We start from the raw sequence: 25,794 nt of genomic DNA on the forward strand, positions 1-25,794 counted from the left end.
CCTTATGAAGAGTAAATAGAAATTGGCATATCACGTTGTGGCTTTTGCGTAGGTAAGAAACGTTCTTGCTAGAAACCCATAGCAGCCACGTAAAACATGCAACAACAATTAGAGGACGTCTAACTTGTTTTTGCAGGGTATGCTATGTGATGTGATATGGCCAAAAGGATGTGATGAATGATATATGTGATGTATGAGATTGATCATGTTCTTGTAATAGGAACCACGACTTGCATGTCGATGAGTATGACAACCGGCAGGAGCCATAGGAGTTGTCTTAATTTATTGTATGACCTGCATGTCAATGAATAACGCCATGTAATTACTTTACTTTATTGCTAACCGTTAGCCATAGTAGTAGAAGTAATAGTTGGCGAGACAACTTCATGAAGACACGATGATGGAGATCATGGTGTCATGCCGGTGACGAAGGTGATCATGCCGCGCCTCAAAGATGGAGATCAAAGGCGCAAGATGATATTGGCCATATCACGTCACTTTATGATTTTCATGTGATGTTTGTCATGTTTACATCTTATTTGCTTAGAACGACGGTAGCATAAATAAGATGATCCCTCACTAAAAAAAATTTCAAGAGACGTGTTCCCCCTAACTGTGCACCGTTGCGAAGGTTCGTTGTTTCGAAGCACCACGTGATGATCGGGTGTGATAGATTCTAACGTTCGAATACAACGGGTGTTGACGAGCCTAGCATGTACAGACATGGCCTCGGAACACATGCGAAACACTTAGGTTGACTTGACGAGCCTAGCATGTACAGACATGGCCTCGGAACACAAGAGACCGAAAGGTCGAACATGAGTCGTATAGTAGATACGATCAACATGGAGATGTTCACCGATGATGACTAGTCCGTCTCACGTGATGATCGGACACGGCCTAGTTTGACTCGGATCATGTATCACTTAGATGACTAGAGGGATGTCTATCTGAGTGGGAGTTCATTAAATAATCAGATGAACTTAATTATCATGAACATAGTCAAAAGGTCTTTGCAAATTATGTCATAGCTTACGCTTTAGCTCTACTGTTTAAGATATGTTCCTAGAGAAAATTTAGTTGAAAGTTGATAGTAGCAATTATGCGGACTGGGTCCGTAAACTGAGGATTGTCCTCATTGTTGCACAGAAGGCTTATGTCCTTGATGCACCGCTCGGTGTGCTGAACCTCAGCGTCGTCTGTAGATGTTACGAAACATCTGACATACACGTTTTTGATGACTACGTGATAGTTCAGTGTGTAATGCTAACGGTTTAGAATTGTGGCACCAAAGACGTTTTGAAACGTAGCAGAACATATGAGATGTTCCGAAGACTGAAATTGGGATTTCAGACTAGTGCCCACGTCAAGAGGTATGAGACCTCTGACAGGTTTCTTAAGCCTGCAGACTAAGGGAGAAAAGCTCAATCGTTGAGCATGTGCTCAGATTGTCTGAGTGCCACAATCGCTTGAATCGAGTGGGAGTTAATCTTCCATATGAGATAGTGATGGTTCTCCATAGTCACTGCCACCAAGCTATTAGAGCTTCGTGATGAACTATAACATATCAGGGATAGATATGATGATCCTTGAGCAACTCGCGATGTTTGACACCGCGAAAGTAGAAATCAAGAAGGAGCATCAATTGTTGATGGTTAGTAAAACCACTAGTTTCTAGAAGGGCAAGGGCAAAAGGGATACTTCATGAAACAACAAATCATTTGCTGCTCTAGTGAAGAATCCCAAGGTTGAACCCAAACCCGAGACTAAGTGCTTCTGTAATGAGGGGAACGGTCACTGAAGCAGAACTACCCTAGATACTTGGTAGATGAGAAGGCAGGCAAGGTCGACAGAAGTATATTGGATATACATTATATGAATGTGTACTTTACTAGTACTCCTAGCAGCACCAGGGTATTAGATACCGGTTCGGTTGCTAAGTGTTAGTAACTCGAAATAAAAGCTACGGAATAAACGGAGACTAGCTAAAGGTGAGATGACGATATGTGTTGGAAGAGTTTCCAAGCATCGCATGCTCCCTCTACCATCGAGATTGGTGGTAAACCTAAATAATTGTTATTTGGTGTTTGCGTTGAGCATAAACATGATTGGATTATGTTTATCGCAATACGGTTATTCATTTAAGGAGCATAATGGTTACTCGGTTTATTTGAATAATACCTTCAATGGTCTTGCACCTAAAATGAATCTCGATCGCAGTGATACACATGTTCGTGCCAAAAGATATAAAATAGTAATGATAGTACCACATACTTGTGGCACTGCCATTTGAGTCATATTGGTATAGAACGCATGAAGAAGCTCCATGTAAATGGATCTTTGGACTCACTCGTTTTTGAAAGGATTGAGACATGTGAACCATGTCTATTGGTATATATGCGTGAAGAAACTCCATGAAGATGGATCGTTTGGACTCACTTGATTTTGAATCACTTGAGACATGCAAATCATACCACATGGGCAAGATGACTGAAAAGCCTCGTTTTTAGTAAAATGGAACAAGAGAGCAACTTGTTGGAAGTAATACATTTTGATGTGTGCAGTCCAATGAGTGCTGAGGCATACAGTGGATATCGATATGTTCTTAGTTCACAGATGATTTGAGTAGATGCTGAGTGTATTTACTTGATGAAACACAAGTCTGAATTATTGAAAGGTTTAAGTAATTTCAGAGTGAAGTTGGAAATCGTCGTGACAAGAGGATAAAATGTCTATGATATGATCATAGAGATCTGAGTTACGAGTTTGGCATACAATTAAGACATTGTGGAAATTGTTTCACAACCAATACCGCCTGGAACACCATAGTGTGATGGTGTGTCCGAACATCATAACTGCACCCTATTGGATATGGTGCATACCATGATGTCTCATATCGAATTACCACTATCGTTTATGGGTTAGGCATTAGAGACAACCGCATTCACTTTAAAAGGGGCACCACGCAATTCCGTTGAGACGACGCCGTTTAGAGAAACCTAAGTTGTCGTTTCTTAAAAGTTTGGGGCTGCGATGCTTATGTGAAAAAGTTTCAGGTTGATAAGCTCGAACCCAAAGCGGATAAATGCATCTTCATAGAGTACCCAAAATAGTTGGGTATACCTCCTGTTTCAGATCTGGAAGTTAACAGGTCCTTTCTCGAGGAAAAGTTTCTCTCGAAAGAATTGAGTGGGAGGATGGTGGAGACTTGATAAGGTTATTGAACCGTCACTTCAACTAGTGTGTAGCAGGGCACAGGAAGTTGTTCCTGTGGCACCTACACCAATTGAAGTGGAAGCTTATGATGATGATCATGAAACTTCGGATCAAGTCACTACCAAACCTCGTAGGTCGACAAGGTTGCGTACTACTTCAGAGTGGTACGTAATCCTGTCTTGGAAGTCATGTTGCTAGACAACAATGAACCTACGAGCTATGGAGAAGCGATGGTGGGCCCATATTCCGACAAATGGTTAGAAGCCATGAAATCCGAGATAGGATCCATGTATCAGAACAAAGCATGGACTTTGGTGAACTTGCCCGATGATCGGCAAGCCATTGAGATAAATGGATCTTTAAGAAGAAGACGGACGTGGACGGTAATGTTACCGTCTATGAAGCTCGACTTGTGGCAAAGAGTATTTTCACAAGTTCAAGGAGTTGACTACGATGAGATTTTTCTCATCCGTAGCGATGCTTAAGTCCGTCAGAATCATGTTAGCATTAGTTCCATTTATGAAATCTGGCAGATGGATGTCAAAACAAGTTTCCTTACCAGTTTTCGTAAGGAAAGGTTGTATGTGATACAATCAGAAAGGTTTTGTCGATCCTAAGGATGCTAAAAGGTATGCTAGCTCCAGCGATCCTTCCATGGATTAGAGCAAGCATCTCGGAGTCAGAATATACGCTTTGATGGAGTGATCAAAGTTTTTGGGTTTATACAAAGTTTGTTAGAAACTTGTATTTACAATAAAGTGAGTGGGAGCGCTACAACATTTCTGATAAGTATATGTGAATGACATATTGTTGATCCGAAATGATGTAGAATTTCTGGAAAGCATAAAGGGTTGTTTGAAAGGAGTTTTTCAAAGGAAGACCTGGATAAAGCTGCTTACATATTGGGCATCAAGATCTATAGAGATAGATCGAGACGCCCGATGGTACTTTCAAAGAACGCACACCTTGACATGATTTTGAAAGAGTTCAAAATAGATCAGCAAAGAAGGAGTTCTTGGCTGTGTTACAAGGTGTGAGTATTGAGTAAGACTCAAGACCTGACCACAGCAGAAGAAAGAGAAAGGACGAAGGTCGTCCCCTATGCTTTAGACGTAGGCTCTACAGTACGCTATGCTGTGTACTGCACATGAAGTGTGCCTTGCCATGAGTTGGTCAAGGGGTACAATAGTGATCCGGGAATGTATCATATGACAGCGGTCGAACTTATCGTTAGTGGACTAAGGAATTTTCTCGATTATGGAGGTGAAAAGGAGTTCGTCGTAAAGTGTTACGTCGACGCGAACTTTGACACTAATCCGGATGACTCTGAGTAGTAAACCGGATTCGTATAGTAGAGCAGTTATTTGAAATGGCTCCAAGTAGCGCGTGGTAGCATCCACAAGATGACATAGATATTCGTAAAGCACACACGGATTTGAAAGGTTCAGACCCGTTGACTAATAACCTCTCTCACAAGCATAACATGATCAAACCAGAACTCATTGAGTGTTAATCACATAGTGATGTGAACTAGATTGTTGACTCTAGTAAACTCTTTGGATGTTGGTCACATGGTGATGTGACCTCTGAGTGTTAATCACATGGTGATGTGAACTAGATTATTGACTCTAGTGCAAGTGGGAGACTGTTGGAAATATGCCCTAGAGGCAATAATAAATTGGTTATTATTATATTTCCTTGTTCATGATAATCGTTTATTATCCATGCTAGAATTGTATTGATAGGAAACTCAGATACATGTGTGGATACCTAGACAACACCATGTCCCTAGTAAGCCTCTAGTTGACTAGCTCGTTGATCAATAGATGGTTACGGTTTCCAGACCATGTACATTGGATGTCGTTGATAACGGGATCACATCATTAGGAGAATGATGTGATGGACAAGACCCAATCCTAAGCCTAGCACAAGATCGTGTAGTTCGTTTGCTAAGAACTTTTCTAATGTCAAGTATCATTTCCTTAGACCATGAGATTGTGCAACTCCCGGATACCGTAGGAATGCTTTGGGTGTACCAAACGTCACAACGTAACTGGGTGGCTATAAAGGTGCACTACAGGTATCTCCGAAAGTGTCTGTTGGGTTGGCACGAATCGAGACTGGGATTTGTCACTCCGTGTAAACGGAGAGGTATCTCTGGGCCCACTCGGTAGGACATCATCATAATGTGCACAATGTGACCAAGGAGTTGATCACAGGATGATGTGTTACGGAACGAGTAAAGAGACTTGCCGGAAACGAGATTGAACAAGGTATCGGGATACCGACGATCGAATCTCGGGCAAGTAACATACCGATTGACAAAGGGATTTGTATACGGGATTGATTGAATCCGCGACATCGTGGTTCATCCGATGAGATCATCGTGGAACATGTGGGAGCCAACATGGGTATCCAGATCCCGCTGTTGGTTATTGACCGGAGAACGTCTCGGTCATGTCTGCATGGTTCCCGAACCCGTAGGGTCTACACACTTAAGGTTCGATGATGCTAGGGTTATAGGGAATAGATATACGTGGTTACCGAATGTTGTTCGGAGTCCCGTATGAGATCCCGGACATCACGAGGTGTTCCGGAATGGTCTGGAGGTAAAGATTTATATATGGGAAGTCCTGTTTTGGTCACCGGAAAAGTTTCGGGTGCTATCGGTAATGTACCGGGACCACCAGGAGGGTCCCGGGGCTCCACCAGGTGGGGCCACCGGCCCCAGAGGGCTGCGTGGGCCAAGTGTGGGAAGGGACCAGCCCCTAGGTGGGCTGGTGCGCCTTCCACAAGGGGCCCAGGGCGCAGGAAGGGGGGGAAGGGGGAAACCCTAGGCTCAGATGGGCCTAAGGCCCATCTAGTGGGGCGCCCCCCTCTCTCTCCCCCTTTGGCCGTCCCCCAAGTCCCATCTAGGGCTGGCCGCACCCCTTGGGGGGGGAACCCTAGATGGGGGCGCAGCCCCTCCCCCTCCCCTATATATAGTGGGGGTTTTGGGGCTACCATACAGATGAGACTTCCTCTCTCTTGGCGCAGCCCTACCCCTCTCCTTCCTCCTCTCCCGCAGTGCTTGGCGAAGCCCTGCAGGATTGCCACGCTCCTCCATCACCACCATGCCGTCGTGCTGCTGCTGGACGGAGTCTTCCCCAACCTGTCCCTCTCTCCTTGCTGGATCAAGGCGTGGGAGACGTCACCGGGTTGCACGTGTGTTGAACACGGAGGCACCGTTCTTCGGTGCTTAGATCGGAATCAACCGCGATCTGAATCGCTACGAGTACGACTCCTTCATCCGCGTTCTTGCAACGCTTCCGCATCGCGATCTACAATGGTATGTAGATGCACTCCCCTTCCCTCGTTGCTAGATTACTCCATAGATTGATCTTGGTGATGCGTAGAAAATTTTGAATTTCTGCTACGTTCCCCAACAAGGACCCGGTCGGGCCTATTTATAAGGGATGGCTGTTAAGTGGGCGCGAGAAACGAGGAGGCTGAAAACATGATTATCCAGCTGCAGAGGCGCCTCGATTTTCGGGATAGCTATTAAAGATAAGGATCCGTTGAGATACGTTGGGCAGAACGTGCATTAATGGCGGATGACGTCACGGCGGGTTACCAAGAATCCAGAAGATGACGTCATGGCGGGTTATAACCTTCGCGCAAACAGAAGCCGGAAGATTTTTTCTTAAGGTATTGAAGATTGACATGAACCGGTCAAATCAATCTGGGGCCTAATGTTGAGGATATAGCTACTGGTGTAACCCGCCCAGGATGGGCCGGGTTACGTTGCGACAACTCTTCATTCAGAAGCCCAAGGACAGATTAAGGATGGCGGTTTAGTAATGAGCCTGAGGCCCAGAGGCGACTTAAGGCTTGTAGGGTTAAACCGCCGTTATGGCGTGACTTGTAGTGTAAGGCAAGAATAGTAAGAGTCTGAGCCGGACATTGTTTATGAGCCGGCCGGGACTCTGAGAGCCGCTGGGCGTTAACCTCTCTATATAAATGGACGACCCGGCGGCGGTTCAGGACAGGCAACATCAGATCGATAACCAGGCATAGCGGTTTAGCTCCCTGGTCATCGAAACCCTAAGTAATTCCACCTCAACTGGAGTAGGCTTTTACCTTCACCGTAAGGGGCCGAACTAGTATAACCCTCGTGTCCTTTGCCCCGTTTAACCCCTTTAAGCTTCCTAGTTGCGATGGCTCCACGACTAAGTCCTTGCACGAGGACATCTGCCGTGACAATTCCACGACAACTTCGACAGGTCGTCAGTCAAAGCAGGTCCATTTTACCCTCCTTCATGCGGATGAATCTGATCAAGTTTATTTGAAATTCCAATCTAGAGTAGTTACACTTTTTCGCCTCTGCCTGCCTGCTTCTAGCAGGGTTGCATTTCTCCAATTTTCACAGCTTCAAATCACTACCTACGAATTGCGTATGCGATTCATCATCGTTCAATTACCCCGTACCCTATGTGAATTATATTCTGAAGTACAGGTTGACAACAACCTACTAGCTGTACATACTTTTCTAGCTGGTACACAGTAAAAAGAAAGGGCTTGAGTAAATGCACATTGTTCATTTCATATCTATCAGAAGTTCCTGCATTTATTTTCCAGTAGCCATAATCAATGTCACTCACACACTTTGAAGGTTTTACACTTTTATTTGGTATCCTACTGCGCTGCATGATAACATCCACATTTACACGTAGTTTAGGCCCAGTAAAGCATTTCCCCCTGGTTTCTTCAGCTTGCAAGAAAGGTTATGGATTCTGGGTTGACATTCTATTTATTAAAAAGGTGCCTACATGAAAAAAAATCGTTGAAAAGCCAAGTGAGACACAATAACTATCCACCCAAATCATTGTGCTGGCTCAACGCCCTCTGCGACACAGAGGCTGGCTGGCTCTCGCTCTGCACCCGCCAATCCGGCGAGGGTGCTATCCTGTGAATTTGCCCGAATTCTGAAACTATTGCATGTGCACTATATGTATGATGGAAGGTTTCACTTAAGAAGTGTCCAAACTGAGGTACTAGATAACTGGCCTACTTTATGGATGAGACATTCGCCCTAACCTGCAACTGCACCAGTCATATAGATGCACATATAACTGATTTGTTGCTATCTGAGAACATTATTTTAATTGTGAATCTTATTTTTCTTTACCTCTAGGCCATCAACCATCTTACCCTCAAATCAGAATTCATGTTTTTTTCGCTCCTATTTTGTTCCTTACCAGTGACAGTGCAGCTTCCTAAATGCATAAAGCTCCCGGGAAGGTAAAACTGTGGTGTTTCATTAAATTGAAATTTGTCATTTATATTTGACTGCTTCATTCTTCTCTAAAACTGCAGGTATATCCATACAGTGAACTGGATTATGCATTAATCGGTTGATTCAGAGCTCTTGTATCTTGAGTGGCATTCACCGTTGTGCAATTCAAGTGACCACAGGTATTTTCCAGTGATATTGAAGCTATTTTGAAATAGTGCACAATAGCATGATTTGTGTTATTTTCCGCGATAGATGAATTAGCATATCCCCAAAGAAGAGCAAATCCACTTAGTTAGAGCTTCGTTGTTACTCTGCGAGGAAATTTATCGTTTAAAACTTTTATCTCTTCCATTATTCAGTGTTGTAGGATATTTTCCAACTGCACTTGAAAATTAGGAAGCTGAAAAAAAACAAGAGCTCAATTTAAAGGTTGTAATTCATACAAGTTACCAACATTGATAAGTGATACTGCATTAATATTTCTCTTTCTTTTGCTAGAATATCTCTTTTATACAAATTTAGGAAGATCTTAGGACGATTTTTTCTGATGGATTTTTCCTCCTTTATTTATGTTTCAGGTCATGGTCTTCTTATCAACGTCTGACTGTTGAAAAGAGTTCTTATGTGGGTTCTGTTTTAATGTCTTTGTAAGCTATTCTCTTGTGATATTTCAGTTGATGCGATATTTTTGTTTCTAGCTACTGAAAGCATGAGGCTAATATAAATTGAACCCATTTTAAATTTGGATTTGCATTGCAATTAATTGGAGCAAACTGGTTAGTCAAGTATCTATAGACTATTAATATAGTTATTCTTTGTCCTTCCCGAGGCCTTTTTCTTGGTACTTCAGCTGAAAAGATGCCCTTGGAGAATGTTTTTCTAATGTATTTCCCCACCTTCTCCAGTAAAACTATTAAATAACAATTAATTTGTAAGTTTCATATTCGGTGAGTCTTGTTGTACATGCTCACAAGTCTAACATTTATCTCCTATGTCAGGTACATGGTATGAGCTTATGCACATATTTTTTAACCTTCGTTGCCATATTTTTGTACCAAATGTGTAGGCTTTACAACAGTAGCCATTTATCATTTACGGTGGTTGACCGTGGCCCATCTGAAAATCTAGATGTCTCGCTGGCTCCCCACCGGATTACTAGGGCATTAAGCTCCACACGTGAAAATAGACTGTCACGGTAGAAGGCTGCGCACAACTGATGGCCGCAACTCGCTGCCGTAGTTGTGCTGCTTGCATTATGCTTGGGCTGCTCTGGAATTATTTAGATTTCAGTTTGTGGACTTTATTACTCATGTGTTCTTTTAGTAGGCCTATACAAACACAATTGTACTATGGCTGATCTGTTTCCTCTTTTGTTGCGGTTGTCGTGCCTAGGAAAATATGAAATATTTAAAGTTTGGTTCTTTTGAAGCTTGAAACACAATTGTACAACAGCTTCCAGAAAGTATTTTGCAACTTCAGAAATCCAAAATTATGGTTCTGATGTTAATGACCAGGATGATGCGATAGCCTCTATTGATCCGTATCTATTTTTTCGAAGCTTGAAAGATATACTTGCAACACTTGACTGGAATGATCTAACTTGCGTTTCTCTTCTTTTTTTCATTTCCAGAATACTTTGCTGCTAGCATAATTGTGATCAACTTTTTACTCTACTTTTCCTTGATCTATATACATGATTATCAATTTCCAACTTCTTAGTTACAGAAAAAACAAACAAAATTCAGTTTAGATGTGTCTGCTGTAGGCATTAATAGATTCTTCAGAGCCATCATTCTGAACATTGTTTAAAACGACACCCTATTGCTGTTGGTGCCAAGAACTTGTGATTTATGGCTTATGTCAATTCCATCTTTATAGATGCTTGTGAAGTACACGGTGGAGGCGCACATGGTTGATGATTATGTTCTGGGTTGGCCATAGAGAGGGAGGCCGAAGCAAACTCCATCAGGTTTCAGGTGCACGCCCTCTGTCCCTGTTTTCGTCTCTGTAGCTAAACTTGAGAATTGTACACTTTGGTATATAAAGTTAGTTGCTGAGTTTACATGCAGTTATGGAAGTTAGAGCACATACATGCTTGATTTTACTTCCTTTAATACAGGGCATTCTATAATTACTAAGAACTGATTTGTTGAAGTGTGGCTCCCTATTTTGTCCAGATAGCTACTTCAAGTTAGGCGGAGAAATAAAAAGGGTGACCATAGATATATGGTCTAGCCTCACGAGGTTCAGGTAACTGCTGTTGATCAACTGTTGCTTCGGTCAAGGTGGGTTATGCTTGATTATGTTCTTCTTTGTATTTTTTTTCATGGCCTACACTGGAGTTATCATCTATTCTGTTTCAAAATTTTCAATGGCTTAGTTGCATGTCCCAGTACCACTTGAAGTATAACTAAGTACCTTCTGACATGACAATAATGTATGTATTTACCTATGGTTATTGTTTCCTATAAGAAACATGATCATCTCACCTTGGTTTCCCCTGTATCTTACTTGGGACAGTTTTATGTGAGATTTGTTTTGCATTTTCTGTGTGTGTGGATGCTTAAGCTTAAGCTTCTGTTATTTGGTTCAGTTAGAGATTAAAGAAGACTGAAATTATGGGCTCGCAGCGAGGATTGCTGTGTCCAACCTGCACAAGAATGCCAAGAAGTCCTTCTCCGAGACGTAAGCCACGGCGCATGTTTCTGCCATGATTTCCTTCGGTTGGATTTCGTGGATTTAGGTGTTGAAAAATTATGCGCTGTGGATGCAGGATTAAGGACATGTACCTGCACTACAATGAGTGATCTGGGCTGCTTCTTTGTGGCTTCCAAACTTGAAATGTTTTTTGGAAGTTAGTTTAGTTTTTTGTTGTGGATTCACAGCTCTCACATGTACCATTCTCTTAGACCTTTAGATTTCCAAAGAAACTATATGAAGATATGGTGGTATGGTCTCAATAGTACAACTTAAAGCTTTCCATGCTTTACATTTTCTCTGAAATATGCTCTTGAAGAATCATGTATCCATGTTAGATCTGGTGAGAAAAGACGGCTTCCAAGCAGAGGATGCGGGAGTGTTGGCCACATTTGGTTTTTGACTTGGATGTCTAAATATTCTCACAATACTTGGCTCCTTCTCGGCCTTTGCGCCATTGGCGCAACGAGTCATCTAGTATATGATTAAGATTGAACACTACATAGCACTTTAAAGCTATATGTTTTTCTATTCCTGGTGGCCTGTTTTGCAAACGCATCAGTGGATAATTAGGACTGCGTTTCAACAAACAAATTGGCCAGCACCACCGCTGCTGTGCCCACGTTGTGCCAGTCGGTGGATCCAGTTACGAGATGCGGCATTGGCGGGCGAGAGGCATATGCAATCCTCATAGTTTAACTCCAAACTCAGGTAGAGATAAGCAGAGTAGCTGTTTGTTTACTTGTAATAAGCCAACTTGAACATCGTCTTAATTACGTCTGTCTTCTTCTGCCCATGTTTCAACGTCGTTCACCATTAAACAGTCAGGATGCACAAGCTCCTATGTGCCGCCTTGCTCCTGCTCCTCCCCCTCTTGTGGTCCAAGCCGGCGACCTCTTCCCCCTCCAGCGGCCATCGCTACAAGTCCATCTTCAGCTTCGGCGACTCCTTCGCCGACACGGGCAACAACCCCGTCGTCTTCGGATGGTACTCCGTGTTCGACCACGTCACGCGGCCTCCCTACGGCACCACCTTCTTCGGCCGCCCCACCGGCCGCAACGGGGACGGGCGACTCATCATCGACTTCATCGGTACGTGCGCGCTTCTCTATTGATCTCCGGCCGGCAGGCCACCCGAGAAAGTACCAGTTCAGGCGATGACTATATGTTCTTCGTGGGAGCAGCTGAAAACCTGGGCCTGCCGTATGTGCCGCCCACCCTGGTTCACAACGGCAGCTTCCGCCGAGGTGCCAACTTCGCCGTTGGAGCCGCCACCGCTCTGGACACCGGTTTCTTCCATGAGAGGGACATCCCCGGTGGCTCCAGCAAGTTCCCCCTCAACACCAGCCTAGGCGTGCAGCTGGAGTGGTTCGAGTCCATGAAGCCTACATTGTGCCGCACACCTCGAGGTTACAATTACAATTTTCATGGGCATCCGTAGCTATCATTACTTCCATTAGCCAAGTCAACGCTTGATAACTCAAATGATACGTATGTATCTTGCATCCAGAGTGCAAGAACTTCTTCGGCAGATCTCTCTTCTTGGTGGGAGAGTTCGGAGTCAACGACTATCACTTCTCTTTCCAACGCAAAACGGTGCAGGAAGTCAGATCCTTCATTCCAGATGTCGTCGCAACCATCTCCATGGCAATCGAGGTACTCTACTAGCTGTTAGAGCAAGTACAATAGTGGGCGTATAGCCTAGTTACATGGTAATTTTGCTTATGTGAAGGAGAGAGACATGAAAAAATAAGGAGAGTGGGCTGTCATGCAAAAGCCTGGTTATATGTGTGCTTCAGGGTAGATGCAATAAATGTGAGGAAAGAGATAGAGAGAAGATGAGGAAAAATACTAATCTTATAGCCAACCTTATAGCTGACCTTGTCATATGAGTGACTATACGTGTTGACTATAAATAATATGATAACATCTTATAGTCAGCTGTTGGTTGTATTATTAACCATGCTCTTAAGCAGTCATGAATCATAATTCATGATGCTTTACATACGGAATGATAGACCAATCAAGATCCAGGTTAATTAAACCAATATTGCTGCTGTCAACAGAGGCTGATCAAGCACGGGGCGAGGAGTCTGGTGGTTCCCGGCGTGATCCCGTCTGGATGCTCGCCGCCGATCCTGACCAAGTTCGCCGGCGCCCCACCGACAGCATACGACTCCAAAACCGGCTGTCTGACAGCGCACAACGAGCTGGGGCTGTACCACAACCTGCTGCTGCAGGCGGCTCTCGCCAAGCTCCGGACCAAGCACCGCAACATCAAGATCATCTACGCCGATTTCTTTGGCCCAATCATGGAGATGGTGGAGTCGCCGCACAAGTTCGGTTAGCGCCGCCAACTCAACTGAAAGAATCTTCGTTAGTTGCATAGCACACAGACAAAATGTCATCATTGAACGAACGTGGTTGACGTTGATAGATGGATGATTGCAGGTTTTGAAGAGGACGTACTTATGGTGTGCTGTGGAGGGCCTGGAAGGTACGGTATGAACTCGACAGTTCCATGCGGCGATGCAGCCGCGACGACGTGCCGGGATCCGTCTGCTCGGCTGTACTGGGACGGCGTCCACCTGACGGAGGCGGCTAACCGGCACGTCGCCGATGTTTGGCTGGGTGAGATCAACCCGTCCACAGGAGTCAGCCGCAAGCAGGGTGCAAAGGGGCCATGTCGACTGGGCCGTCACAAAATATAGGGGCGGAAACAGTGATGAACTAAGTGAGCCGAAAGATAATTTGTCGAGTCCATAGTTTGATACACGGCGTCGCCATGTAATTTGTTATCCGAAGCGATGAAGCTCCAGGCTCAATCAGCCCCCTGTTGCGTTTCTTTTATGGTATTTTTTTATGCGAAAATCTATGTTCAGTTTCATGTTTGTGTTCAGGTCAGACATCTTATTCTCGGTACGCGGTGAGATTTCTTTGGAGCTTTGTTCGTGAGTCTCTGGGGCTGGCTTGGTCGCCTTGACAGGGTTTCTTCAAACCCGTGCTAACCAGATGGGGGAGACGTCTCTTCTGACTTGCGTTCGCAGCACTTGCTTGGACCCTGCGAACGGTGCGTAGGATGGTTGTTGAGCATGTTTTTCTTAGGCATGCCTTTTTGACTCTATCTTCAAATTTGTATTTTTGTAGCATTGACACCCGCTCTCTAGACAGATGGATCGCGGCCGACTTGATCATAAAATGGACACAATGACTGCTGACGCGTGTCGTTTCTCTTCGCTGCAGAATTCCTGATCTACCGGCCACTTGGTAGTCTTTTTTTCACTTTCTTTTATATTTGTTTTTTGGACGTTTTTGCGTTGGTGTTGGTGCCCCACTAGACTATTTATATTTTCGTTGCGTCATGTGAATTTGTTGTGTGGACATGGTGGTTGCTTTATTTATAAAGCAGGGAGAAGTCTGTTTTAGTGAGTATGCAATTTTTTTGTATATATAACATGTGAATGTATTTAACCCACCTGCATTGCAGTCGAGTGATCTGTCAAGCACAATTGTTGATGCTTCTCTGCTGCACAATGCTGATCTAACGGTGAATATATTTTCTTCCTCCACAAGTAATCAAAGGAATAGTAGGTGGTAGTCTTCCCCGATTACTAAAAACAATCAAGTTATTGCTATGTCAATAACTATGTGGATATCTTGTGAAATGTAACTAATCGATTTATTTGGATAGAATGAGAGAGGAAGCTCTAAGCAATTTGTAAGATATGTTGATACATGTTGAAACATAATTGATATTTTTTGTGAAATGTATCTGAAATCATGAAACAAGAATAAAATAATGCAAAGTTGTGGTAATGTCTACTGAATATTTTTTAAATGAATCAATATATGACTAAATTTGTTAAAATATGACTGAATGTTTCTCAAATTGATTTGAACAATCACTGAAGCACCACAAAAAAGGGTGAAACATTTGTGAATGATGCATGGAACATGATTTAAATAGGTGTAAACATGTTTGAAATCCATTGGCACTGAAATGTTTTGGAAGAAGTGAGATCTATCGAAACATATTTGACATATTTATAAATGGTGTCTGGAACATAACTAAAATAGGTGCAACTGTTTTTTGAATCCATTGGTTTTTTGAATGTCCACTCAAACATGGTTGAAAACTACAAAATCTTAACAAACACATGTTGGAAAGACTTGTTGTCAATATTTCATCGTAGTAGATATCAATATAGTTCTTAATTACTAACCATCAAGTTGAGATACATGGGAATTTGAGAGTGATGTTAGGTGTCTTGGTTGTCTAGATAATTAACAAGACATAGGCTTTGAATAAACCACAAGTGGAAGGGGTTATCATATCACTTTAAATGTGGAACTATAGAGTGTTGAACCCTTGGGGAACTAGTAGACAGTCCTCCTATCCTCTCTAGTTATATGTGTTACATATACAACCATCAAAGCACTTAATGTCTACTTTACCTGGACACCAATTGATAATTGTTTATGTGACTTGTGTTGAAGCTGAGAAACAATACCGATAGGGTGGAAAAATAACAGCAAGATAATTACATAATAAGTTTGTGTAAATTTATGTAATAAATTGTGTGGTGGTCTCTAATGGGAGCAAGTGTTGTAGGAAGTTATTGGTTATTCAGTAACAAAGTGATTGTCTTTGTTATTGTTTGTGGTCAAAGTCCATGGGCCATGTGAAAGATGCATCTAAATGTTCTACTTATATGACTTCTCTCTAATCTCACCTGTAGATCCTCTTAAAACATGGGTAGACATGGGATTTGGTAAGTTGGGCTTTATGATTGCTCCATAAGTGAACTTCGTGTTTATTTCTAGGGTGTACTAATGGAATCAGAGTTGTCGCCCCCCCCCCCGACCAAGTGCAAGTGTTTATAGCAAGCGATAAATCTCCCATCAGTTGAGAACCATTGTATCAATTCATTGCTATAACACCCACTAACCCCAGTCAAGAAATGCCGCAAAACAAATTAAGAACCCACATCAGCCACATTGGTTCTAGCTAGGTTGAATCTCACCATCTTTGTTAGTTGCCACAAGTTATGAACTGATAATGTGTTTGGAAGTATTTTTTTTTTACTATTGAATTGAATAATCTATACCTACTAATAAAGGGAGGCCATATTCTTAGTTCGCCATTAATATTTACAGAAAAGTCCTAGTGGTTTAGGGTAATCAATTTGCATATTCTTAGTCCATCATTAATATTTCTAGAAAAGTCCCAATATTTTTCGGTAATTAGTCCACATTCCATCATTAATTTTCCACAAAAATCCGCCTGTCATCCTCGGCGTTCAGTTCGTCGGCTGTTGGGCTGCACGCCGAGTTGGGCCTGGTCTGCATATTTATTTTCCTTCGATTCGGGGGGGGGGGGGGTGGGGTGTTGGAAATATGCCCTAGAGGCAATAATAAATGGTTATTATTATATTTCTTTGTTCATGGTAATTGTCTATTATTCATGCTATAATTGTATTGTCCGGAAATCGTAATACATGTGTGAATACGTAGACCACAAAGTGTCCCTAGTAAGCCTCTAGTTGACTAGCTCGTTGATCAACAGATAGTCATGGTTTCCTGGCTATGGACATTGGATGTCATTGATAACGGGATCACATCATTAGGAGAATGATGTGATGGACAAGACCCAATCCTAAGCATAGCATAAAAGATCGTGTAGTTTCGTTTGCTAGAGCTTTTCCAATGTCAAGTATCTTTTTCCTTAGACCATGAGATCGTGCAACTCCCGGATACCGTAGGAGTGCTTTGGGTGTGCCAAACGTCACAAAGTAACTGGGTGACTATAAAGGTGCACTACGGGTATCTCCGAAAGTGTCTGTTGGGTTGGCACGGATCGAGACTGGGATTTGTCACTCCGTGTGACGGAGAGGTATCTCTGGGCCCACTCGGTAATGCATCATCATAATGAGCTCAATGTGACTAAGTCGTTAGTCACGGGATCATGCATTGCGGTACGAGTAAAGAGACTTGCCGGTAACGAGATTGAACAAGGTATTGGGATACCGACGATCGAATCTCGGGCAAGTAACATACCGATTGACAAAGGGAATTGCATACGGATTGATTGAATCCTCGACACCGTGGTTCATCCGATGAGATCATCGTGGAGCATGTGGGAGCCAACATGGGTATCCAGATCCCGCTGTTGGTTATTGACCGGAGAGGCGTCTCGGTCATGTCTGCATGTGTCCCGAACCCGTAGGGTCTACACACTTAAGGTTCGGTGACGCTAGGGTTATAGAGATATATGTATGCGGAAACCCGAAAGTTGTTCGGAGTCCCGGATGAGATCCCGGACGTCACGAGAGGTTCCGGAATGGTCCGGAGGTGAAGAATTATATATAGGAAGTCCAGTTTCGGCCACCGGGAAAGTTTCGGGGGTTACCGGTATTGTACCGGGACCACCGGAAGGGTCCCGGGGGTCCACCGGGTGGGGCCACCTGTCCCGGAGGGCCCCGTGGGCTGAAAGTGGAAGGGAACCAGTCCTTAGTGGGCTGGGGCGCCCCCCTTGGGCCTCCCCCCATGCGCCTAGGGTTGGGAACCCTAGGGGGGGGGGGGAGTTCCCCCTTGCCTTGGGGGGCAAGGCAACCCCTTCCCCCCCTTGTGGCCGCCGCCCCCCCTTGAGATCCCATCTCTTGGGGCCGGCGCCCCCCCCAGGGGGCCTATATAAAGGGGGGGCGGGAGGGCAGCAACACAACAGCCTTGGGCGCCTCCCTCCTCCCCTGTTACACCTCTCCGTCTCGCAGAAGCTCGGCGTAGCCCTACCAGAGACCCGCTACATCCACCACCACGCCGTCGTGCTGCTAGATCTCCATCAACCTCTCCTTCCCCCTTGCTGGATCAAGAAGGAGGAGACGTCGTTGCACCATACGTGTGTTGAACGCGGAGGTGTCGTCCGTTCGGCACTCGGTCATCGGTGATTTGGATCACGGCGAGTACGACTCCGTCATCCACGTTCATTGGAACGCTTCCGCTCGCGATCTACAAGGGTATGTAGATGCACTCCCTTCCCCTCGTTGCTAGTAGACTCCATAGATGCATCTTGGTGAGCGTAGGAAAATTTTAAATTATGCTACGATTACCAACAGTGGCATCATGAGCCAGGCCTATGCGTAGTTACTATGCACGAGTAGAACACAAAGCAGTTGTGGGCGTTGAGTTTGCCAATTCTTCTTGCCGCTACTAGTCGTTTCTTGTTTCGGCGGCATTGTAGGATGAAGCGGCCCGGACCGACCTTACACGTACGCTTACGTGAGACAGGTTCCACCGACTGACATGCAGTAGTTGCATAAGGTGGCTAGCGGGTGTCTGTCTCTCCTACTTTAGTCGGAACAGATTCGATGAAAAGGGTCCTTATGAAGGGTAAATAGAAATTGGCAAATCACGTTGTGGTCATACGTAGGTAAGAAATCGTTCTTGCTAGAAACCTACAAACCACGTAAAAACTTGCAACAACAATTAGAGGACGTCTAACTTGTTTTTGCAGCAAGTGCTATGTGATGTGATATGGCCAGAAGATGTGATGAATGATATATGTGATGTATGAGATTGATCATATTCTTGTAATAGGAATCACGACTTGCATGTCGATGAGTATGACAACCGGCAGGAGCCATAGGAGTTGTCTTTATTATTTTTGCATGACCTGCGTGTCATTGAATAACGCCATGTAAATTACTTTACTTTGTTGCTAAACGGGTTAGCTATAGAAGTAGAAGTAATCGTTGGCGTGACGACTTCATGAAGACACAATGATGGAGATCATGATGATGGAGATCATGGTGTCATGCCGGTGACAAAGATGATCATGGTGCCCCGAAGATGGAGATCAAAGGAGCATGATGATATTGGCCATATCATGTCACTATTTGGTTGCATGTGATGTTTATCATGTTTTTGCATCTTATTTGCTTAGAACGACGGTAGCAAGTAGGATGATCCCTTATAATAATTTCAAGAAAGTGTTCACCCTAACTGTGCACCGTTGCAAAGGTTCGTTGTTTCGAAGCACCACGTGATGATCGGGTGTGATAGATTCTAACGTTCGAATACAACGGGTGTTGACGAGCCTAGCATGTACAGACATGGCCTCGGAACACACGCAATACACTTAGGTTGACTTGACGAGCCTAGCATGTACAGACATGGCCTCGGAACACGGAGGACCGAAAGGTCGAGCATGAGTCGTATAGAAGATACGATCAACATGGAGATGTTCACCGATCTTGACTAGTCCGTCTCACGTGATGATCGGACACGGCCTAGTTAAGCTCGGATCATGTTTCACTTAGATGACGAGAGGGATGTCTATCTGAGTGGGAGTTCATTAAATAATTTGATTAGATGAACTCAATTATCATGAACTTAGTCTAAAATCTTTACACTATGTATTGTAGATCAAATGGCCAACGTTGTCCTCAATTTCAACGCGTTCCTAGAGAAAACCAAGCTGAAAGATGATGGCAGCAACTATACGGACTGGGCCCGGAACCTGAGGCTCATCCTCATAGTAGCCAAGAAAGATTATGTCTTAGAAGCACCGCTAGGTGAAGCACCAATCCCTGAGAACCAAGACGTTATGAACGCTTGGCAGCAGCGTGCTGATGATTACTCCCTCGTTCAGTGCGGCATGCTTTACAGCTTAGAACCGGGTCTCCAAAAGCGTTTTGAGAAACATGGAGCATATGAGATATTCGAGGAGCTGAAAATGGTTTTCCAAGCTCATGCCCGGGTCGAGAGATATGATGTCTCCGACAAGTTCTTCAGCTGTAAAATGGAGGAGAACAGTTCTGTTAGTGAGCACATACTCAGAATGTCTGGGTTGCACAACCGCTTGACTCGGCTGGGAGTTAATCTCCCGGATGACGCGGTCATTGACAGAATCCTCCAGTCGCTTCCACCAAGCTACAAGAGCTTCGTGATGAACTTCAATATGCAGGGGATGGAAAAGACCATCCCTGAGGTATATTCAATGCTGAAATCAGCGGAGGTGGAGATCAGAAAAGAACATCAAGTGTTGATGGTGAATAAAACCACTAAGTTCAAGAAGGGCAAGGGTAAGAAGAACTTCAAGAAGGACGGCAAGGGAGTTGCCGCGCCCGGTAAGCCAGTTGCCGGGAAGAAGTCGAAGAATGGACCCAAGCCTGAAACTGAGTGCTTTTATTGCAAGGGAAGTGGTCACTGGAAGCGGAACTGCCCCAAATACTTAGCGGACAAGAAGGCCGGCAACACCAAAGGTATATGTGATATACATGTAATTGATGTGTACCTTACCAGTACTCGTAGTAGCTCCTGGGTATTTGATACCGGTGCGGTTGCTCATATTTGTAACTCAAAGTAGGAACTACGGAATAAACGGAGACTGGCAAAGGACGAGGTGACGATGCGCGTCGGGAATGGTTCCAAGGTCGATGTGATCGCCGTTGGCACGCTACCTCTGCATCTACCCACGGGATTAGTTTTAAACCTCAATAATTGTTATTTAGTGCCAGCTTTGAGCATGAACATTGTATCTGGATCTCGTTTAATTCGAGATGGCTACTCATTTAAATCTGAGAATAATGGTTGTTCTATTTATTTGAGAGATATGTTTTATGGTCATGCCCCGCTGGTCAATGGTTTATTTTTGATGAATCTCGAACGTGATGTTACACATGTTCATAGTGTGAATACCAAAAGATGTAAAGTTGATAACGATAGTCCCACATACTTGTGGCACTGCCGCCTTGGTCACATTGGTGTCAAGCGCATGAAGAAGCTCCATGCAGATGGACTTTTGGAGTCTCTTGATTATGAATCATTTGACATGTGCGAACCATGCCTCATGGGTAAGATGACCAAGACTCCGTTCTCCGGAACAATAGAGCGAGCAACCAACTTATTGGAAATCATACATACCGATGTGTGCGGTCCAATGAGTGTTGAGGCTCGCGGAGGATATCGTTATGTTCTCACTCTCACTGATGATTTAAGTAGATATGGGTATGTCTACCTAATGAAACACAAGTCTGAAACCTTTGAAAAGTTCAAGGAATTTCAGAGTGAAGTTGAGAATCAACGTGACAGAAAAATAAAATTCTCACGATCAGATCGTGGTGGAGAATATTTAAGTCACGAGTTTGGTGCACACTTAAGGAAATGTGGAATCGTTTCACAACTCACGCCGCCTGGAACACCTCAGAGAAACGGTGTGTCCGAACGTCGTAATCGCACTCTATTGGATATGGTGCGATCTATGATGTCTCTTACCGATTTACCGCTCTCATTTTGGGGTTATGCTTTAGAGACTGCCGCATTCACTTTAAATAGGGCTCCGTCGAAATCCGTTGAGACGACACCGTATGAATTATGGTTTGGGAAGAAACCTAAGCTGTCGTTTCTAAAAGTTTGGGGATGCGATGCTTATGTCAAGAAACTTCAACCAGAAAAGCTCGAACCCAAATCGGAAAAATGTGTCTTCATAGGATACCCTAAGGAAACTATTGGGTACACCTTCTACCTCAGATCCGAAGGCAAGATCTTCGTTGCCAAGAACGGGTCCTTTCTAGAGAAGGAGTTTCTCTCGAAAGAATTGAGTGGGAGGAAAGTGGAACTTGATGAGGTGATAGTCACCCCTTCCGAACCGGAAAGTAGCACAGCGCGGGAAAATGTTCCTGTGGTGCCTACACCGACTGGGGAGGAAGTTAATGATGATGATCATGAAGCTACAAATCAAGTCACTGAACTTCGTAGGTCCACAAGGACACGTTCCGCACCAGAGTGGTACGGCAACCCTGTCCTGGAAATCATGTTGTTAGACAACGGTGAACCTTCGAACTATGAAGAAGCGATGGCGGGCCCGGATTCCGAAAAATGGCTAGAAGCCATGAAATCCGAGATAGAATCCATGTATGAAAACAAAGTATGGACTTTGACTGACTTGCCCGATGAGCGGCGAGCCATAGAAAACAAGTGGATCTTTAAGAAGAAGACGGACGCAGATGGTAATGTGACCATCTACAAAGCTCGACTTGTCGCTAAGGGTTATCGACAAGTTCAAGGGGTTGACTACGATGAGACTTTCTCACCCGTAGCGAAGCTGAAGTCCGTCAGAATCATGTTAGCAATTGCCGCATACTATGATTATGAGATATGGCAGATGGACGTCAAAACGGCATTCCTTAACGGCTTCCTTAAGGAAGAGTTGTATATGATGCAGCCGGAAGGTTTTGTCGATCCTAAGAATGCTAACAAAGTGTGCAAGCTCCAGCGCTCAATCTATGGGCTGGTGCAAGCATCTCGGAGTTGGAACATTCGCTTTTATGAGATGATCAAAGCGTTTGGGTTTACACAGACTTATGGAGAAGCCTGTGTTTACAAGAAAGTGAGTGGGAGCTCTGTAGCATTTCTCATATTATATGTGGATGACATATTATTGATGGGAAATGATATAGAATTCTTGGAAAGTATTAAGGCCTATTTGAATAAGTGTTTTTCAATGAAGGACCTTGGAGAAGCTGCTTATATATTAGGCATCAAGATCTATAGAGATAGATCAAGACGCCTCATTGGTCTTTTACAAAGTACATACCTTGACAAGATATTGAAGAAGTTCAATATGGATCAGTCCAAGAAGGGGTTCTTGCCTGTATTGCAAAGTGTGCAATTGAGCACGGCTCAATGCCCGACCACGGCAGAAGATATAGAAGAGATGAGTGTCATCCCCTATGCCTCGGCCATAGGGTCTATTATGTATGTCATGCTGTGTACCAGACCTGATGTAAACCTTGCCGTAAGTTTGGTAGGAAGGTACCAAAGTAATCCCGGCAAGGAACACTGGACAGCGGTCAAGAATATCCTGAAGTACCTGAAGAGGACTAAGGATATGTTTCTCATTTATGGAGGTGACGAAGAGCTCGTCGTAAAGGGTTACGTCGACGCTAGCTTCGACACAGATCTGGATGACTCGAAGTCACAGACCGGATACGTGTATATTTTGAATGGAGGAGCAGTAAGCTGGTGCAGTTGCAAGCAAAGCGTCGTGGCGGGATCTACATGTGAAGCGGAATACATGGCAGCCTCGGAGGCAGCACAGGAAGCAGTCTGGATGAAGGAGTTCATTACCGACCTAGGGGTGATTCCCAATGCGTCGGGCCCGATGACTCTCTTCTGTGACAACACTGGAGCTATTGCCCTTGCGAAGGAGCCCAGGTTTCACAGGAAGACCAGGCATATCAAGTGTCGCTTCAACTCCATTCGTGAAAGTGTTCAAAATGGAGACATAGATATTTGTAAAGTACACACGGACCTGAATGTAGCAGATCCGTTGACTAAACCTCTCCCTAGGGCAAAACATGATCAACACCAGGACGCAATGGGTGTTCGATTCATCACAATGTAACTAGATTATTGACTCTAGTGCAAGTGGGAGACTGTTGGAAATATGCCCTAGAGGCAATAATAAATGGTTATTATTATATTTATTTGTTCATGGTAATTGTCTATTATTCATGCTATAATTGTATTGTCCGGAAATCGTAATACATGTGTGAATACATAGACCACAAAGTGTCCCTAGTAAGCCTCTAGTTGACTAGCTCGTTGATCAACAGATAGTCATGGTTTCCTGGCTATGGACATTGGATGTCATTGATAACGGGATCACATCATTAGGAGAATGATCGTGTAGTTTCGTTTGCTAGAGCTTTTCCAATGTCAAGTATCTTTTTCCTTAGACCATGAGATCGTGCAACTCCCGGATACCGTAGGAGTGCTTTGGGTGTGCCAAATGTCACAACGTAACTGGGTGACTATAAAGGTGCACTACGGGTATCTCCGAAAGTGTCTGTTGGGTTGGCACGGATCGAGACTAGGATTTGTCACTCCGTGTGACGGAGAGGTATCTCTGGGCCCACTCGGTAATGCATCATCATAATGAGCTCAATGTGACTAAGGCGTTAGTCACGGGATCATGCATTGCGGTACGAGTAAAGAGACTTGCCGGTAACGAGATTGAACAAGGTATTGGGATACCGACGATCGAATCTCGGGCAAGTAACATACCGATTGACAAAGGGAATTGCATACGGATTGATTGAATCCTCGACACCGTGGTTCATCCGATGAGATCATCGTGGAGCATGTGGGAGCCAACATGGGTATCCAGATCCCGCTGTTGGTTATTGACCGGAGAGGCGTCTCGGTCATGTCTGCATGTCTCCCGAACCCGTAGGGTCTACACACTTAAGGTTCGGTGACGCTAGGGTTATAGAGATATATGTATGCGGAAACCCGAAAGTTGTTCGGAGTCCCGGATGAGATCCCGGACGTCACAAGAGGTTCCGGAATGGTCCGGAGGTGAAGAATTATATATAGGAATTCCAGTTTCGGCCACCGGGAAAGTTTCGGGGGTTACCGGTATTGTACCGGGACCACCGGAAGGGTCCCGGGGGTCCACCGGGTGGGGCCACCTGTCCCGGAGGGCCCCGTAGGCTGAAAGTGGAAGGGAACCAGCCCTTAGTGGGCTGGGGCGCCCCCCTTGGGCCTCCCCCCATGTGCCTAGGGTTGGGAACCCTAAGGGGGGGGGAGTTCCCCCTTGCCTTGGGGGGCAAGGCAACCCCTTCCCCCCCTTGTGGCCGCCGCCCCCCCTTGAGATCCCATCTCTTGGGGCCGGCGCCCCCCCCCCCCAGGGGGCCTATATAAAGGGGGGGGAGGGAGGGCGGCAACACAACAGCCTTGGGCGCCTCCCTCCTCCCCTGTTACACCTCTCCGTCTCGCAGAAGCTCGGCGTAGCCCTGCCAGAGACCCGCTACATCCACCACCACGCCGTCGTGCTACTGGATCTCCATCAACCTCTCCTTCCCCCTTGCTGGATCAAGAAGGAGGAGACGTCGCTGCACCGTACGTGTGTTGAACGCGGAGGTGCCGTCCGTTCGGCACTCGGTCATCGGTGATTTCGATCACGGCGAGTACGACTCCGTCATCCACGTTCATTGGAACGCTTCCGCTCGCGATCTACAAGGGTACGTAGATGCACTCCCTTCCCCTCGTTGCTAGTAGACTCCATAGATGCATCTTGGTGAGCGTAGGAAAATTTTAAATTATGCTACGATTACCAACAGGGGGGGGGGGGGGGGGCAAAAAATTGTTGTCGCCAGTGCGGGGGTCGAACTCATGACCTTCCTTCCACTGCAATGGCCACTGCACTGCTCTATGCTTGTCTGAAGACATAGGGTTAGCTAAATATTTAAATAGTCCGACATTACTTGTTTCGATCAGAATTAACCAACATATATATGCCCAGAGTTGTATTAGAATCAAACAAGCAGCCTTAATAAGAAAAATCAAACACATGGTGAGGCAATGATCCTGGTGGTGTGTGGCTGCACTTCAAAAAAATAAGAGGAAATAAAGCGGTTCGGCGGCACGTCATTAATTAGGCAATTTAAAAGAGGCATCATCAAAGGGAGGACTTTGCAGGACTGATTTGGTAATCGTATTTGTGCATAATTAAAGGAAGAAATTAACTCATACCAGTAAATTCAGAAGAACGTTTGCTCCCATCGACAACGCCATTTGTCCACATATGTTTTTTTTACTAAATTT

The 25,794-nt window shown here is 44.7% G+C and overlaps 1 protein-coding gene and 1 long non-coding RNA gene across 2 annotated transcripts; both read left to right on the top strand.

Moving 5' to 3' along the window:
• Positions 1–10,756: 10,756 nt before the first annotated feature.
• LOC120974352 (uncharacterized) lies at positions 10,757–11,605 on the top strand. Its single transcript, XR_005769751.2, has 3 exons — positions 10,757–10,776; positions 11,085–11,176; positions 11,265–11,605. It is a non-coding gene; the product is annotated as an uncharacterized lncRNA (long non-coding RNA).
• A 326-nt stretch (positions 11,606–11,931) lies between these two features.
• LOC109752461 (GDSL esterase/lipase At5g45910) lies at positions 11,932–15,457 on the top strand. Its single transcript, XM_020311352.4, has 5 exons — positions 11,932–12,279; positions 12,372–12,596; positions 12,698–12,843; positions 13,254–13,530; positions 13,639–15,457. The coding sequence occupies exons 1-5, from the start codon at positions 12,018–12,020 to the stop codon at positions 13,896–13,898; spliced, it is 1,170 nt and encodes a 389-aa protein (XP_020166941.1). The 5' UTR covers positions 11,932–12,017; the 3' UTR covers positions 13,899–15,457.
• Positions 15,458–25,794: the final 10,337 nt, after the last annotated feature.

This window comes from Aegilops tauschii, chromosome 2, assembly GCF_002575655.3.
Source record: "Aegilops tauschii subsp. strangulata cultivar AL8/78 chromosome 2, Aet v6.0, whole genome shotgun sequence".
Classification (NCBI taxonomy): domain Eukaryota; kingdom Viridiplantae; phylum Streptophyta; class Magnoliopsida; order Poales; family Poaceae; genus Aegilops; species Aegilops tauschii.